At 45.6% G+C, this 13101-nt stretch overlaps 1 protein-coding gene across 3 annotated transcripts in view; it reads right to left on the bottom strand.

The window, feature by feature from the left end:
- The window catches only part of LOC138675888 (V-set domain-containing T-cell activation inhibitor 1-like), a 139308-nt gene that overhangs the window by 24514 nt on the left and 101693 nt on the right, over positions 1-13101 (bottom strand). For all 3 annotated transcript variants that reach the window (XR_011320726.1, XM_069764493.1, XM_069764495.1), the window contains exon 3: positions 11784-12116. Coding sequence is in view for 2 of the 3 variants with exons in the window: in XM_069764493.1 (XP_069620594.1) it covers positions 11784-12116 (333 nt within the window). In the remaining variant the exon portion in view is untranslated. The remainder of the gene's footprint in view (positions 1-11783; positions 12117-13101) is intronic.

The following is a 13101-nucleotide window of genomic DNA, read 5'->3' as shown; positions in this document are numbered from 1 at the left end:
ATACACAGAGTTTGAACGCCCACATTGCTATACTAATCTCGTTAGAGATGATGCCCTACTGGTTGGTTGAAAGCGAAGCTTTCAAAGACCTGATGGCCTACGCAGTACCACGCTATGACCTTCCCAGTCGGCACTTCTTTGCGAGAAAAGCCATCCCAGCCCTCCACCAGCATGTCAAAGACCGCATTGTCCATGCACTGAGGCAATCAGTCAGTGGAAAGGTGCACCTCACAACAGATGCATGGATCAGAAGGCACGGCCAGGGATGTTATGTGTCCATCATGGTGCACTGGGTTAATGTGGTGGATGCAGGGTCCACAGGGGACAGCCATAGTGGGACAGTTCTGCCTAGCCCACGGTCCAGGAAACAGTTGGCTGTAGGCATTTGCCACCCCTCCTCTTCTTCCTCCAGAAGCGAAAGCTCGTCTACAGAGCGCAGTCACACGAACACTCCATCCGCATCTGCCAGTGTTGCACACGAGGTGTCCCATTATCGAACAGCTAGTGGTAAGCGTCAGCAGGCTGTGTTACAAATGAAGTGTTTGGGCGACAACAGACACACCGCGGAAGTACTGGCCGAGTATTTGCAGCAACAAACTCAGTCTTGGCTGGGCAGTGTACATCTTGAGGCAGGCAAGGTATTCATTGATAACGGAAGGAATTTTATGGCTGCCATAGCCCTTTCAGAACTTAAACACATACCTTGCCTGGCTCACACCTTGAACCTGGTGGTGCAGTGCTTCCTCAAAAATTATCCGCAGTTACCAGCCCTGCTCCTAAAGGTGCGAAGACTTTGCTCGCACATCCGCCGATCGCCCATACACTCCAGCCGTATGCTGAACCATCAGCGATCGCTGAATCTTCCCCAGCACCGCCTAATAATCGACGTTGCAACAAGGTGGAACTCCACACAGCACATGGTTCAGAGGCTGTGCAAACAGAGGCGTGCTGTAATTAATTTGTGGGAGGATACACATACCCGGGCACAGGGCCGGCGTCAGCACCCGGCACACCGGGCAAATGCCGGGGCCCTGGGGAGAGAGGGGGGCCAACTCACGCTGTCATAGATACAGCTGGGAGAGCAGAGCAGGAGATAACATGCTCTCTCCGTCCACAAAGTCACTGCTGGCTGCGTTCTCTTAACCCCTATGTGCCAGCTCTGACACAAGCATCTTCTCACTCAGTGAGTGCAGCCAGGCAGGCACACATAGGGGTTAAGAGAAGGCAGCCAGTGTGACATTGTTTGTGGGCGGAGAGAGCACATTCTCTGCTCTGCTCTCCGCCCCTGGCTGGCTGCCGTGCTGCTGAAGTTATGAGGCAGATTCAGGAGGAGCTCCTAGTCCTACCAGTGCCTGAGTGAGTGGCGCTGCTATATACTACGTGGGCTGCGCTGCTATATACTACGTGGGCTGCACTGCTATATACTACGTGGGCTGCGCTGCTATATACTACATGGGCTGCTATATGCTACGTGGGCTGCTATATACTATGTGGGCAGTGTTATATACTACATGGCTGTGTTTATATGCGATCATGAATCGGGGTATGTGTTAAAGGGGGGGCCCACTGAGACTCTTTCGCCCGGGGCCCTCAAAAACCTGGAGCCGGCCCTGCCCGGGCAGGCACTTGGATGGCAGACATGGAGTTGTCTGGTGTGCAATGGTCGAAGCTCCAAGACCTCTGTCAAGTCCTTCAGTGTTTTCAGGAATGCACACAGCTGGCAAGTGCAGACGACACCATCATAAGCATGAGCATCCCACTAATGCGTCTGCTGATGCAAAGTTTGACGCACATTAAAGAGCTGGCGTCTGCAGCTGAGGAGGAGGGAAGTCTTGATGACAGTCAGCCATTGTCTGCTCAGGGAACTCTCCTGGACAAGGTGGCGGACGAAGAGAAGAAGGAGGAGGATGATGGGGATGAATATTTATGGGAGGAGGATGCTCTTCAGGGGGCAATAGAAACTGGTGGCATTGCAAGGTCAGGTACAGGGTTTTTGCGGGACACAAGTGATGTTGATTTGCAAGAAAGTGCTCCTCAACCCAGCACAAGCAATGAATTGACACCTGGAACATTGGCCCACATGGCTGAATATGCCTTGCGTATCCTAAAAAGGGACCCCCGCATTATCAAAATGATGACCGATGACGATTACTGGTTGGCCTGCCTCCTGGATCCACGATATAAAGAAAAATTACAAAATATCATGCCACATGAGAACCTTGAGCAAATATTGGCTACCAAACAAGCAACTCTTGTAGACCGTTTGGTTCAGGCATTCCCAGCACACAGCGGCAGTGATGGTTCTCACACGAGCTGTAGGGGGCAACATGGCAGAGGTGTTAGAGGTGCACAAATTCGAAGTGGCATTGGAAAAAGGGGTTTTATGACCAGGTTGTGGAGTGATTTCGCAATGACCGCTGACACGACAGGTACTGCTGCATCGATTCAAAGTGACAGGAGACAGCATTTGTCCAGTATGGTTACAAACTACTTTTCCTCCCTTATCGATGTTCTCCCTCACAGGTCATTCCCCTTTGATTACTGGGCATCTAAAATAGACACCTGGCCTGAATTGGCAGAATATGCATTACAGGAGCTCGCTTGCCCTGCTTCTAGTGTGCTATCAGAAAGAGTCTTCAGTGCTGCTGGTTCAATACTGACCGAAAAAAGGACACGTCTGGCTACCCAGAATGTTGATGATCTAACCTTCATTAAAATGAACCAATCATGGATTTCAAATTATTTTGCCCCACCTTCCCCTGCTGACACGTAGCTTGCCTGAAAAATGTCTTGCTTTTGGCCTCCTCTTACTGACTTCTCCAATTCCTGCATTTGCAGCTGCTGAATGTCCATCATAGGCCATTTTTATACCTCCCTAAATGAGCTGACTCCCCCCACAGGGCCATGGTCACCACCTGGCGCCAGCATCCGTGCGAGTGCCATTTGCCTGGACAGGTGGGTGGGCCCACTCTTGGGCGACGGCACTGGCACAGGGTCCCTCATAGTACAATGAAGTGTCTCTGACGGTGGTGGTGCAGAAATGCCAATCTTAATCTTGCACTATTTTTTTTTTCAGGGAGAATTTAAAAGAAATCTGGCCCAGTATTACACACTAGGTTTTCTGTGGCACAAAATTAGAGACAGATGCCACACACAGCACTGGCAATGAGGCAGAATTGCCAATCTTAATCTCCCACTATTTTTTTTTCAGGGAGAATTTAAAAGAAATCTGGCCCAGTGTTACACACTAGGTTTAATGTGGCACAAAATTAGAGACAGGTGGCACACACAGGACTGGCACTGAAGCAGAAATGCCAATCTTAATCTCTCACTATTTTTTTTTTCAGGGAGAATTTAAAAGAAATCTGGCCCAGTGTTACACACTAGGTTTAATGTGGCACAAAATTAGAGACAGGTGGCACACACAGGACTGGCACTGAAGCAGAAATGCCAATCTTAATCTCCCACTATTTTTTTTTTCAGGGAGAATTTAAAAGAAATCTGGCCCAGTGTTACACACTAGGTTTAATGTGGCACAAAATTAGAGACAGGTGGCTGTTGTGAATTCTGCTTTTGGGCTCCCTCCGGTGGTTGTAGGTGGTAATGCAGTTGTCCCTGAAGGGCAGTCTTGGTCAGGTGTTTCTGCTGATTGCAGTTCTGACTGGGGTATTTAGGTGTGCAGGATTCATTAGTCCTTGCCAGTTGTCCATGGTTCTGGGAGGAGAAGGTTCTCGGTCTGGTTCCTCTTTACTTGCTGCTAAATCAGCAAAGATAAGTGTTTGTTTTTTTTTTCTGTGGCACACATGCTGTGTGCTAATAATTTTGTGCTATTCATCTGTTTTCTCTTGTCCAGCTTAGATTGTGTCAGTGTTTTCTCAGTCTTGTTGGATTCTCAGGAGTTGCAGATATACGCTCCACATCTTTAGTTAGATGGTGGAATTTTTTGTATCATCTGCTGTGGATATTTTTTGGAAGGGTTTTAATACTGACCGCTTTGTATTCTGTCCTATCCTTTCCTATTTAGCTAGAAGTGGCCTCTTTTGCTAAATTCTGTTTCCTGCCTGCGTGTGTCTTTCCTCTACTACTCACAGTCAATATTTGTGGGGGGCTGCCTATCCTTTGGGGTTCTGCTCTGAGGCAAGGTAGAATTCCTACTTCCATCTATAGGGGTATTTAGTCCTCCGGCTGTGTCGAGGTGTCTAGGATTTGTTAGGCAAACCCCACGGCTACTTCTAGTTACGATACGATACGATACACTTTATTGATCCCGTGGGAAATTATGGTATCACAGCAGCACAACTTAAATCATAAAAATCATAAAGGAATTACGGCGTTACGTTCAGGATTTGCGGTCAGTATAGTTTCCACTATCTCCAGAGAAAGTTCCATGTGGCTCCAAGGCCACCAGATCATAACAGTACAACTGGCCAATAATGAGTTAAATGCATCTCAGAAGAAGGGAAGAAAGGTGTTGAGCCATTTTTTTTTCTGTAGTCTGCTTTTCCTTCTCTTCCCTCTTTATCTCTGGGTGGCTGAGGAGTCTTGTGCTAGCATGGATGTTCAGGAATTAGCTTCTCGTGTAGACCAGCTTGCTGCTAGGGTACAGGGTATTTCTGATTATATTGTTCAGACTCCTGCTTTAGAGCCGAAGATTCCTACTCCTGATTTGGTTTTCGGTGACAGGTCCAAATTTTTGAGTTTTAAAAACAACTGTAAACTGTTTTTTGCTCTGAGACCTCGATCCTCCGGTGATTCCATTCAGCAGGTTAAAATCATCATCTCCCTGCTGCGTGGCGATCCACAGGATTGGGCATTTTCCCTGGAATCTGGGAATCCAGCTTTGCTTAATGTAGACTCCTTTTTTCAGGCTTTAGGATTATTATATGATGAACCTAATTCTGTGTATCAAGCGGAGAAGACCTTGTTGGCCCTGTCTCAGGGTCAGGAGGCGGCAGAATTGTATTGTCAGAAATTTAGAAAATGGTCTGTGTTGACTAAATGGAATGATGATGCTTTGGCGGCAATTTTCAGAAAGGGTCTTTCTGAATCCGTTAAAGATGTTATGGTGGGGTTTCCCACACCTTTTGGTCTGAGTGATTCTATGTCTCTGGCCATTCAGATTGACCGGCGCTTGCGGGAGCGCAGAACTGTGCGCGCTGTGGCGTTGTCCTCAGAGCAAATTCCTGAACCTATGCAGTACGATAGGATTCTGTCTAGGACGGAACGACAAGGATTCAGACGTCAGAATAGGTTGTGTTATTATTGTGGCGACGCTTCTCATGTCATTTCAGTCTGCCCTAAGTGTACAAAGAGGATCGCTAGTTCATTTACCATCAGTACTGTACAACCTAAAGTTCTGTTATCTGTGTCCTTGATCTGCTCATTGTCATCATTTTCTGTCATGGCGTTTGTGAATTCAGGCGCCGCCTTGAACTTAATGGACTTTGAGTTTTCCAGGCGTTGTGGTTTTCCCTTGCAGCCTTTGCAGAACCCTATTCCTTTAAGGGGCATTGATGCTACACCTTTGGCTAAAAATAAGCCCCAGTTTTGGACACAGGTGACCATGCGCATGGCGCCAGCCCATCAGGAAGATTGTCGATTTCTGGTGTTGCATAATTTGCATGATGCTATCGTGCTGGGTTTTCCGTGGTTGCAGGTACATAATCCTGTGTTGGATTGGAAGTCTATGTCTATGACTAGTTGGGGTTGTCAGGGGGTTCATAATGATGTTCCCTTGATGTCAATCTCCTCTTCTTCTTCTTCTAAAATTCCAGAGTTTTTGTCTGATTTTCAGGATGTATTTGATGAGCCCAAGTCCAGTTCCCTTCCACCGCACAGGGACTGTGATTTTGCTATTGACTTGATTCCAGGCTGTAAGTTTCCTAAGGGCCGACTTTTCAATCTGTCTGTGCCTGAACATACCGCCATGTGGAGTTATATTAAGGAGTCTTTGGAGAAAGGGCATATTCGGCCATCTTCTTCACCGCTGGGAGCGGGATTTTTTTTTTTGCTAAGAAGGATGGCTCCTTGAGACCCTGTATTGATTATTGCCTCTTGAATAAGATCACTGTCAAGTTTCAATACCCTTTACCTTTGCTTTCTGATTTGTTTGCTAGGATTAAGGGGGCTAGTTGGTTTACGAAGATTGACCTTCGGGGAACATATAATCTTCGCATTAAGCAGGGTGATAAATGGAAAACTGCATTTAATACACCCGAAGGCCATTTTGAATACCTTGTGATGCCATTCGGGCTCTCTAATGCTCCATCTGTTTTTCAGTCCTTCATGCATGATATCTTCCGGACTTATCTTGATAAATTCTTGATTGTATATTTGGACGATATTTTGATTTTTTCCGATGATTGGGAGTCTCATGTGGAACAGGTCAGGATGGTATTTCATATCCTTCGTGACAATGCTTTGTTTGTGAAGGGGTCTAAGTGTCTCTTTGGGGTGCAGAAGGTTTCTTTTTTGGGCTTCATTTTTTCTCCCTCATCTATGGAGATGGATCCGGTTAAGGTTCAGGCCATTCATGATTGGATTCAACCCACATCCGTGAAGATCCTTCAGAAATTTTTGGGTTTTGCAAATTTTTATCGCCGTTTCATTGCTAACTTCTCCAGCGTGGTTAAACCCTTGACCGATTTGACTAAGAAAGGCGCTGATGTGGCGAATTGGTCCTCTGCGGCTGTCTCTGCCTTTCAGGAGCTTAAAGGCCGATTTACTTCTGCTCCGGTGTTGCGCCAACCGGATGTTTCGCTTCCGTTTCAGGTTGAGATTGACGCTTCTGAGATTGGGGCAGAGGCCGTTTTGTCTCAGAGGGATTCTGTTGGTTCCGTGTTGAAGCCGTGTGCCTTCTTTTCCCGTAAGTTTTCGCCTGCTGAACGCAATTATGATGTCGGTAATCGGGAGTTGTTGGCTATGAAGTGGGCGTTTGAGGAGTGGCGACATTGGCTTGAGGGAGCTAAGCACCGTATTATGGTCTTGACCGATCATAAGAATCTGATTTACCTCAAGTCTGCCAAACGGCTGAACCCTAGACAGGCTCGATGGTCCTTATTTTTTTCCCATTTTGATTTCGTGGTTTCGTATCTTCCGGGTTCTAAGAATATTAAGGCTGATGCCCTCTCTAGGAGTTTTTTGCCTGATTCTCCTGAGGTCCTTGAACCGGTCGGCATTCTGAAAGAAGGGGTGGTCCTTTCTGCCATTTCCCCTGAATTACGACGGGTCCTACAGGAATTTCAGGCTGACAGACCTGACCGCTGTCCAGTGGGGAAATTGTTTGTTCCTGACAGATGGACTACTAGAGTGATTTCTGAGGTTCACTGTTCTGTGTTGGCTGGTCATCCTGGTATTTTTGGTACCAGAGATTTGGTTGCTAGGTCCTTTTGATGGCCTTCTTTGTCACGTGATGTGCATTCTTTTGTGCAGTCCTGTAGGACTTGTGCGCAGGCCAAGCCTTGTTGTTCCCGTGCTAGTGGGTTGCTTTTGCCATTGCCGGTCCCTGAGAGGCCCTGGATGCATATTTCTATGGATTTTATTTCTGATCTTCCGGTTTCCCAGAAGATGTCTGTTATCTGGGTTCTTTGTGACCGGTTCTCTAAGATTGTTCACTTGGTGCCTTTGCCTAAATTGCCTTCCTCTTCAGATTTGGTTCCGTTGTTTTTTCAGCATGTGGTTCGTTTGCATGGTATTCCAGAGAATATTGTGTCCGACAGAGGTTCCCAGTTTGTTTCTAGGTTTTGGCGGGCCTTTTGTGCTAGGCTGGGCATTGATTTGTCTTTTTCTTCTGCATTTCATCCTCAGACAAATGGCCAGACCGAACGTACTAATCAGACTTTGGAGACTTATTTGAGATGCTTTGTGTCTGCTGATCAGGATGATTGGGTGGCCTTCTTGCCATTGGCCGAGTTTGCCCTTAATAATCGGGCTAGTTCGGCTACTTTGGTTTTGCCTTTCTTTTGTAATTTTGGTTTTCATCCTCGTTTTTCTTCTGGGCAGGTTGAGCCTTCTGACTGTCCTGGTGTGGATTCTGTGGTTGACAGGTTGCAGCAGATTTGGGCTCATGTGGTGGACAATTTGGTGTTGTCTCAGGAGGAGGCTCAACGTTTTGCTAACCGTCGTCGGTGTGTTGGTTCCCGGCTTCGGGTTGGGGATCTGGTCTGGTTGTCTTCCCGTCATGTTCCTATGATGGTTTCTTCCCCTAAGTTTAAGCCTCGGTTTATTGGTCCTTATAGGATTTCTGAGATTATTAATCCGGTGTCTTTTCGATTGGCGCTTCCGGCCTTTTTTGCTATCCATAATGTCTTCCATAGATCTTTATTGTGGAAATATGTGGTGCCCGTTGTTCCCTCTGTTGATCCTCCGGCCCCTGTGTTGGTTGATGTCCATGCTGCTGATTTGGTCCGTGCCTTTCATCTGGCTCGTCCTGATCGTCCTGGGGGCTCTGGTGAGGGTTCGGTGACCCCTCCTCAAGGGGGGGCTACTGTTGTGAATTCTGCTTTTGGGCTTCCTCCGGTGGTTGTAGGTGGTAATGCAGTTGTCCCTGAAGGGCAGTCTTGGTCAGGTGTTTCTGCTGATTGCAGTTCTGACTGGGGTATTTAGGTGTGCAGGATTCATTAGCCCTTACCAGTTGTCCATGGTTCTGGGAGGAGTAGGTTCTCTGTCTGGTTCCTCTTGCCTTGCTGCTAAATCAGCAAAGATAAGTGTTTGGTTTTTTTTTTCTGTGGCACACATGCTGTGTGCTAATAATTTTGTGCTATTCATCTGTTTTCTCTTGTCCAGCTTAGATTGTGTCAGTGTTTTCTCTGTCTTGTTGGATTCTCAGGAGTTGCAGATATACGCTCCACGTCTTTAGTTAGATGGTGGAATTTTTTGTATTATCTGCTGTGGATATTTTTTGGAAGGGTTTTAATACTGACCACTTTGTATTCTGTCCTATCCTTTCCTATTTAGCTAGAAGTGGCCTCTTTTGCTAAATCCTGTTTCCTGCCTGCGTGTGTCTTTCCTCTACTACTCACAGTCAATATTTGTGGGGGGCTGCCTATCCTTTGGGGTTCTCCTCTGAGGCAAGGTAGAATTCCTACTTCCATCTATAGGGGTATTTAGTCCTCCGGCTGTGTCGAGGTGTCTAGGATTTGTTAGGCACACCCCACGGCTACTTCTAGTTGCGGTGTTAAGTTCAGGATTTGCGGTCAGTATAGTTTCCACTATCTCCAGAGAAAGTTCAATGTGGCTCCAAGGCCACCAGATCATAACAGGTGGCACACACAGGACTGGCACTGAAGCAGAAATGCCAATCTTAAACTCCCACTATTTTTTTTTTTCAGGGAGAATTTAAAAGAAATCTGGCCCAGTGTTACACACTTGGGTTAATGTGGCACAAAATTAGAGACAGGTGGCACACACAGGACTGGCACTGAAGCAGAAATGCCAATCTTAATCTCTCACTATTTTTTTTTTCCTGGGAGAATTTAAAAAAAATCTGGCCCAGTATTACACACTAGGTTTTCTGTGGCACAAAATTAGAGACAGATGCCACACACAGCACTGGCAATGAGACAGAATTGCCAATCTTTATCTCCCACTATTTTTTTTTTCAGGGAGAATTTAAAAAAAATCTGGCCCAGTGTTACACACTAGGTTTAATGTGGCACAAAATTAGAGACAGGTGGCACACACAGGACTGGCACTGAAGCAGAAATGCCAATCTTAATCTCCCACTATTTTTTTTTTCCTGGGAGAATTTAAAAAAAATCTGGCCCAGTATTACACACTAGGTTTTCTGTGGCACAAAATTAGAGACAGATGCCACACACAGCACTGGCACTGAGGCAAAATTGCCAATCTTAATCTCCCACTATTTTTTTTTATTTATGGGAGAATTGGCAAGAAATCAGGCCCACTGTTAGACTGTATGTCTTCTGTGCCAGAAAATGAGACACAGATGCCACACACAGGACTGCCACTGATGCAGATTTGCCAATTTTAATCTGCACCCTTTTTTTTTTCTTCAGGGAGACTAGTGAATAAATCTGGGCCACTGTATTAGAGTATATTTTCTGTGGCAGAAAGTTGCTTGAAGAGATATAACAAAACAAAAAAAAGGGACTGTCCTACAATTACTATCTCCCTGCAGTAATCTCAGCAAAGTATGGCAGGCAGCAATAACAAGGAGTGGACTGCTGCACAAAAAAGTCAAAAGTGTGGACAAACAAACAAGATATCTGTGCAGAAAGGAAGGAGCAACAGGATTTGTGCTTTGAAAAAAGCAGTTGGTTTGCACAGCGGCGTGGTGTTGGACAGTGGAAATCGCTACAGCATAAGCGGTTTGGGGGTTAATGTACCCTGCCTAACGCTATCCCTGCTTCTGACGAAGCGGCAGCAACCTTTCCCTATACTCAGATCGGCAGCAGTAAGATGGAGGTCGGCGTGCACGCCCCTTTATAGCCCCTGTGACGCCGCAGAAAGCAAATCAATCACTGTAATGCCCTTCTCTAAGATGGTGGGGACTGAGACCTATGTCATCACGCTGCCCACACTCTGCGTCCGCCTTCATTGGCTGAGAAATGGCAGTTTTCGCATCACTGAAACGCGACTTTGGCGTGAAAGTCGCGTACCGCATGGCCGACCCCAAACAGGGATCGGGTCGGGTTTCATGAAACACGACTTTGCCAAAAGTCGGCGACTTATGAATATGACCGACCTGTTTCGCTCAACCCTAGTTCTCACCCACAAAGCTCTCCACAGTGTGGCACCCCCTTACATCTCCTCCCTCATTTCTGTCTATCGGCCTAGCTGACCACTGCGCTCTGCAAACGACTTTCGACCAACCTCTGCACTAATCCGTACCTCCCACTCCCGACTCCAAGACTTCTCCCGTGCTGCGCCAATCCTCTGGAATGCTCTACCCCAAGATATTAGGACCATCCACCACTTGCATAGTTTTAGGCGCTCGCTCAAAACTCATTTGTTCAGAGCGGCCTATCACGTTCCCTAATCAAACTCATTTTATGTTTGTGTGTGTGTAGCCCATTCACTATCTCCATCTACCCCCCACTCCCTGAAGATGGCTGGACCATCATTGTAAATACATCATTGTAAATACACACCTGTACTTTGTATCTCCCCACCTCATTGTAGATTGCAAACTCTCACGAGCAGGGTCGTCTTATTTTGTCTTATTTTGCTTTATTACTGTATTGTTAACATTGTTACCTATGACTGTTGTGTTTGAAACTGTTAAACTGTAAAGCTCTGCGGAATATGTTGGTGCTATATAAATAAAGATTATTATTATTATTCTATCTATTCTAACCTGTCAGTGTGATTTTACTGTCCACTGCAATGAATTGCCGGCTTTTGTATAGAACACCGATGCATATTTCTCGCAAGTCACACTGTTGGTCCGTGTGTAATACGTATTTTTCTTGCCCCCATTGACTTTCATTGGTGGATTTTTTGCGCAATACGCTGAAAAACGCAGTATGCTGCAATTTTTTACGGCCGTACAAGACCGTATAATACGGATACGTAAAATACGGCAGATAGGAGCTGGGCCATAGAGAATCATTGTACCGTGTGCAATCCGTATTTTCTGCACCTCTCATATGTCCGTAAAACTCGCTAGTGTGACGCCGGCCTTCGGGTCACTGCTTCCAATAGTTGGCATTAGAATTCTTCCTCACTGAAGAGGCAATTTGCATACCCAGAGAAATACACTCTATACAAACAGATGTTACTCAGAATGTGTAATTTTAGCTTTTTACCTTGTATGTTCTTACCTTGTACCACAAGCTCTGTTTTTGTTGTATACTTGTCTTTTGAGATAAATACCAGACACTCGTATATTCCAGCATCAGATGTCTGTATATTGTTTAGTGCCAGAGATAAATTTCCTTTAGGAAACTCATAATAAAATAGATGTGTCCGTCCCTTAAATATCTTATTCTGTAGGTCATCCTGAAATTTTCCATAATAAAAATGTTTCACATATTTTTGTTCAGTTTTCCACCTAATGTTCAGTGTATTATATGAAAAATTTTCTCTGTATTTCACAGAGCAAGGCAGAATCACATTTTCACCTACATTCCCAGAAACAATTGTGTCACCTTCAGCTGAAAAACAAAAACAAAACATAGTCAACATGTGTATTCAGGGGTAGGAAGTAAGACAAGCCAATGGTTTCCTTAATTCACTGTATAGGGTTTAAGAGACATTTACACTGCAAGATAATTGTGAACGATTGTAGTTAAAAACCCTTGTTTCACGATTATTTGCCAGTGTAAACAGGCTGCCGATCACCGTATGAATGAGCAAAGATCTTTGGTGCTGCATTGAAGAGCATTGTATTGACGGTGCATTGTTCCTTGTCCTGGACAAGCCCTTTAGGGTATGTGCATACGTAGGAAAAGAGGTGCAGCCGCGGATTTGCTGCGGTTTTTATGCGGATTTTGTGCGGTTTTTATGCGGAATTGATGCGGATTTTGTGTGGTTTTGGGCCACTGCGGAATTTTAACATGGAGGGGTGCAGAACTGCTACAGATCCGCACAAAAGAAGTGACATGCACTTTTTTGAAATCTGCAGCAATTCCGCACTGATATTTCTGCACCATCTGCACAGCTATTTATTTTTTTTTCCATAGACTAACATTATACTGTACATCACAGTGCGGGTCTGCAGCGTTTCTGCGAATCCGCAGCAAATCCGCATCGTGTGCAAGTAGCCTTAGGCTCTTTAGTAAGTGCATGCAACTATGGATGAGTGCATGCAAAAAAGAGGCCTTCTACTGAGAATAATAGCAGGGTGTCAACTCGAATTTCAAGTGCAATGCTGTTTCCTGAAATCTTGCATCTAAGGTGATGTTCACATGTCCAATAATCATCTGTTAGAACGGATACAGCAGAAACCTGTAAGAAAACAAGTTGTGCTCAAGCAATTTATTAGTCTTTTATTCACTAACTAGCTGAAGAGCCCGGATTGCCTGGGCATAGTAAATATCTGTGGTTTCTCCCTTACACCTCTCATTTTCCCCCTCACTCCTCTTATTTTCCCCGTCATTCCTCTCATACCCCCCTAACACTTGTCATTTCGACCTCACA

Source organism: Ranitomeya imitator, chromosome 4, assembly GCF_032444005.1.
Source record: "Ranitomeya imitator isolate aRanImi1 chromosome 4, aRanImi1.pri, whole genome shotgun sequence".
Classification (NCBI taxonomy): Eukaryota; Metazoa; Chordata; class Amphibia; order Anura; family Dendrobatidae; genus Ranitomeya; species Ranitomeya imitator.
This window is presented reverse-complemented; position numbering and strand designations above follow the sequence as displayed.